The following is a 1,955-nucleotide window of genomic DNA, read 5'->3' as shown; positions in this document are numbered from 1 at the left end:
AAGTCTGTAGGTTTTTTTTACTGCTAAGAAATGACGATCACATTCATTTCCTTCCTGTTCCATAGCGAGGTGCAGGCTCCTGCACCAATGTGACGGACAGGAGCTCAGTCCGGGCAGCGTTTCCGCAGGCTCCAAGCTGACCAAGCTCTAACTGATGCCTGTTGATGCTCAAAACTACTTGAAACTAGTAAATACAGGGAGTAGGCATGAGTTCTTTATCATTTTATATAAACAGACGTGATCTTTGCTCAAGTGAGTATTCCTGAAGTCCATTTAGGTATAATGGGACCAAAAAATTTTAGGAATTTAAGGGCTCATGGCTTTTTATTTGTTCTGATTTGGAAGGTCTACAGTCTGATCTGTCCCGAAAGCTGTGTTCTGTTCTATTTCTGGCACTCCCATTCCCTAATTTGGTTCATGCTCATCCTCTTCCTTCCCAGACCTTAGGCGTGTCAGTGAAATAACCAGGTAACCGGTTTGGATCCCACATGGATCAGAGCGGTGGAAAGCTCTTATCTTGCTGTGGTTGTTGGCCTGGCTCCCCAAGGAAATGAGCTGTGTGGGGTTGGGTGTCTGTCTCCCTCATCAGCAGCCTCTGGGTCCCGGGGCTGCTTTAGGTACATTTGGCAGAACGATAAAGTTTATATGATTTGAAGCTCCAGCAGGTTTTATGTAAATTCCACAGAGACCTTCCTCGTTCTGCTGCAGCAGTATGGGGCATCTGGGACGCAGGTTTCAGTCAGACGTTAGAGGAGCAGAACACGAGTTGGTAGGGAGAGACCTGCTGGGAAGGGGCGAGGCACGAGCTCTCCTCTGCCAGGCATCGCAAGTCGTGCCGTAGGTCAGGGCTGCGCTGGTGGTGCTACTCCTGGAGCGGCTTGTAGAAACAAAGCCAGGGCAGGACCAGCTCTGCCTCCTCACTCCAAACACTCCAAACAAGCCACCAGAGAGTAACTTCTGGTCCCTGTGTGCCCGAGCGGGACTTTCCCTGGAACCTTCAAGGTGAGTCGTTATGACCCACTCTTGGTGTGAAGCATCACCTCCCTCTCCAAAGCGCTGGCCCTCTTGACGGCTGCTGCACGCGGGGTGACAGGACAGTGTTGTGCACAGAGCGTGGGGAAGAGCACGGTCATCGCTGACGGTCCCTGTCTCTTGCAGGCTAAGGTCGCCAGCGTCTATGAATCGCCTGGCTTCTTTCTAGGGTTGGATCCAATTCCAGGAGCCCTTGAAGCCATGCAGGAGATGATCCGCATGCAGGAGTAAGGACACTGCGCACCCTGCAGCCCTCTCCCGTTCCCGTACGCCCTTTGCCCTGACTGCTAACGAAGGCTGTTTCTCCTCAGCACCGAAGTCTTCATCTGCACCAGTCCTCTCCGCAAGTACGAGCACTGTGTCGTCGAAAAGGTGGGAGAGAACTGACTGCACCGGGTTTAGTGCTGCTTTTGCAGGGCCCCGCTGTTCATACCGCCCAGGTCAGAGCCGGTCAGTCATAAAGACAGTGGCTGGCACAGGCTGCCCGGGTCCCTGCGGTCCCCCGTCCGTGGGGCAGCTGCCCGGGTCCCTGCGGTCCCCCTGGCCGTGGGGCAGCTGCCCGGGTCCCTGTGGTCCCTCTTTCTGTGGGGCAGCTGCCCAGACGCAGCAGTAGCTGGGGGAATCTCGGGGTGCTGTGTGGTGCCAGCCTTGTTGCGGGATGCATGAGCCCTCTTGGAGCTGGTGTGTGGTGCTTGGGCTCAGCTGTGTCAGCAGACGACAGTGGAGGAACTGCCGTAGCGTGGCCCACGGGGATGGGATATTCCCGGGGGAATCCACGCCAGAGAATCCTCAACTGACAAAACCTTATTCTGCCTAAATCCCGAGATACCCGGCTCTCCGGGGAGAGGCCAGCGCTGGGTTCAGAGGAGGCTGTGGCCTGGAGTGAGTCCCGTGTCCCACTGGCACGGTGAGGGGGGGACCCT

General features: G+C 55.7%; 1 protein-coding gene across 1 annotated transcript in view; it reads left to right on the top strand.

The window, feature by feature from the left end:
- Positions 1-1,158: 1,158 nt before the first annotated feature.
- The window catches only part of NT5C (5', 3'-nucleotidase, cytosolic), a gene marked incomplete at its 5' end in the record, with an annotated part of 1,712 nt that continues 915 nt past the window's right edge, over positions 1,159-1,955 (top strand). The window contains 2 exons of the mRNA XM_010135688.1: positions 1,159-1,259; positions 1,344-1,404. Of these exons, the coding sequence (XP_010133990.1) occupies positions 1,159-1,259; positions 1,344-1,404 (162 nt within the window). The remainder of the gene's footprint in view (positions 1,260-1,343; positions 1,405-1,955) is intronic.

This window comes from Buceros rhinoceros, unplaced genomic scaffold, assembly GCF_000710305.1.
Source record: "Buceros rhinoceros silvestris isolate BGI_N320 unplaced genomic scaffold, ASM71030v1 scaffold33354, whole genome shotgun sequence".
Lineage (NCBI taxonomy): Eukaryota > Metazoa > Chordata > Aves > Bucerotiformes > Bucerotidae > Buceros > Buceros rhinoceros.
This window is presented reverse-complemented; position numbering and strand designations above follow the sequence as displayed.